The sequence below is a fragment of the Apis dorsata genome, unplaced genomic scaffold (genome assembly GCF_000469605.1).
Source record: "Apis dorsata unplaced genomic scaffold, Apis dorsata 1.3 scaffold_1070, whole genome shotgun sequence".
Lineage (NCBI taxonomy): Eukaryota > Metazoa > Arthropoda > Insecta > Hymenoptera > Apidae > Apis > Apis dorsata.
Window position 1 is genome coordinate 11564 of NW_006264168.1, and position 1303 is coordinate 12866.

Here is a 1303-nt window from a genome sequence, read left to right on the forward strand (position 1 = left end):
GTCGGTCTGTAAAATATGGTCTTTATTTTTCTGCGTCATGGCCAGGAGCACCATTTTCGATTTTACATAAATTTTTTTGGACGATAGTTTTTTGTGCGCTTCATATTTCTCAATACAGTTATTTAATTGTGCATTATAAATATGATGCTCTTACAGAAATAATAGATAATATAAGTATTTGTCTGCCACATAGTTTAGTGTGTATCAAATTATTTATTGCTTGGACACAAAATACGTAAGTTTTTTATTTTGATTATTCAGTGAAATAAATACTTGTATATATAAAATTAAAAATTGAAATCTAATTTTTATATTTATGAAAATTTCGAAATTTTTAAAATTTAGATTACTTATTTTTATTTATTAAGTTTTGATGCCTGAAATTCGTCGACATAAATTAATAATAATAATATATTTTTTGTTTGCAAAAAATCAAATTTTTATATTTTATACTTTCTTTATAAAAACTATTGTAATAAATTGATGAATTTGTATTAATTAGAAGATTATGTATCAACTAAAATAAAATCTATATATAAAGTTGATTGAATTATTAATCATATATGTTTATACAAATTATTTTTATTATTAATAATAATTTATAATCAATTATCAAAATTGAAATATGATAAAATTAGAAAAAGTTATTAAACTAGATAATTATTGGAAATTGGTATAAAATATAAATTTAGATTGAATTAAGTTATTATTTATAATGATTTAAAATAAATAATACAATAATAAATAATATAATATAAATATCATTAAAAAAATTGTATTCGAAATACAATATTTCACAGTTTGATTCGTAGTATTCTATTATCTATGGAAGAAGAATGTCAAAAATATGCAATAATGGATACAGATAATTTAATATCGAAGACAGCTTATTTATCTTATCGTTTGACGAGTATTATAATGTGTACTTGTGTAGCATCTACTGTTTGTTATGCAATTGGTATTTTTTCGCATCAAGAAGTTAATATAACTAAATCTCAAAAATTATTATTAAAAATGGATTTACCTTTTGATACTAATAAATCGCCCATTTACGAGTTTGTAATAATTATACAATATTTTTATCAAGTATCAGCAGCTTTTGTGTTTGGTGTATTTGCCGCGTTTCTTTTAATGATAGTAAGTATTAATAATAAGCTATTTTAGATTTCTTTTATTGAGATATATTATTCTGAAGAGAAATTTTTTTGTTAAGAGATTAGCTTAAAATATACACATATATTTTATAATAATATATAAATAAATAAATCTATATATATATATTATTTATATAATATATAAATAT

The 1303-nt window shown here is 19.6% G+C and overlaps 1 protein-coding gene across 1 annotated transcript in view; it reads left to right on the forward strand.

Moving 5' to 3' along the window:
- LOC102679224 (odorant receptor 13a-like) overlaps positions 1–1303 on the forward strand; it is a 21680-nt gene that overhangs the window by 11168 nt on the left and 9209 nt on the right. The window contains exon 2 of the mRNA XM_031514578.1: positions 801–1137. Within this exon, the coding sequence (XP_031370438.1) occupies positions 826–1137 (312 nt within the window). The 5' untranslated portion in view covers positions 801–825. The remainder of the gene's footprint in view (positions 1–800; positions 1138–1303) is intronic.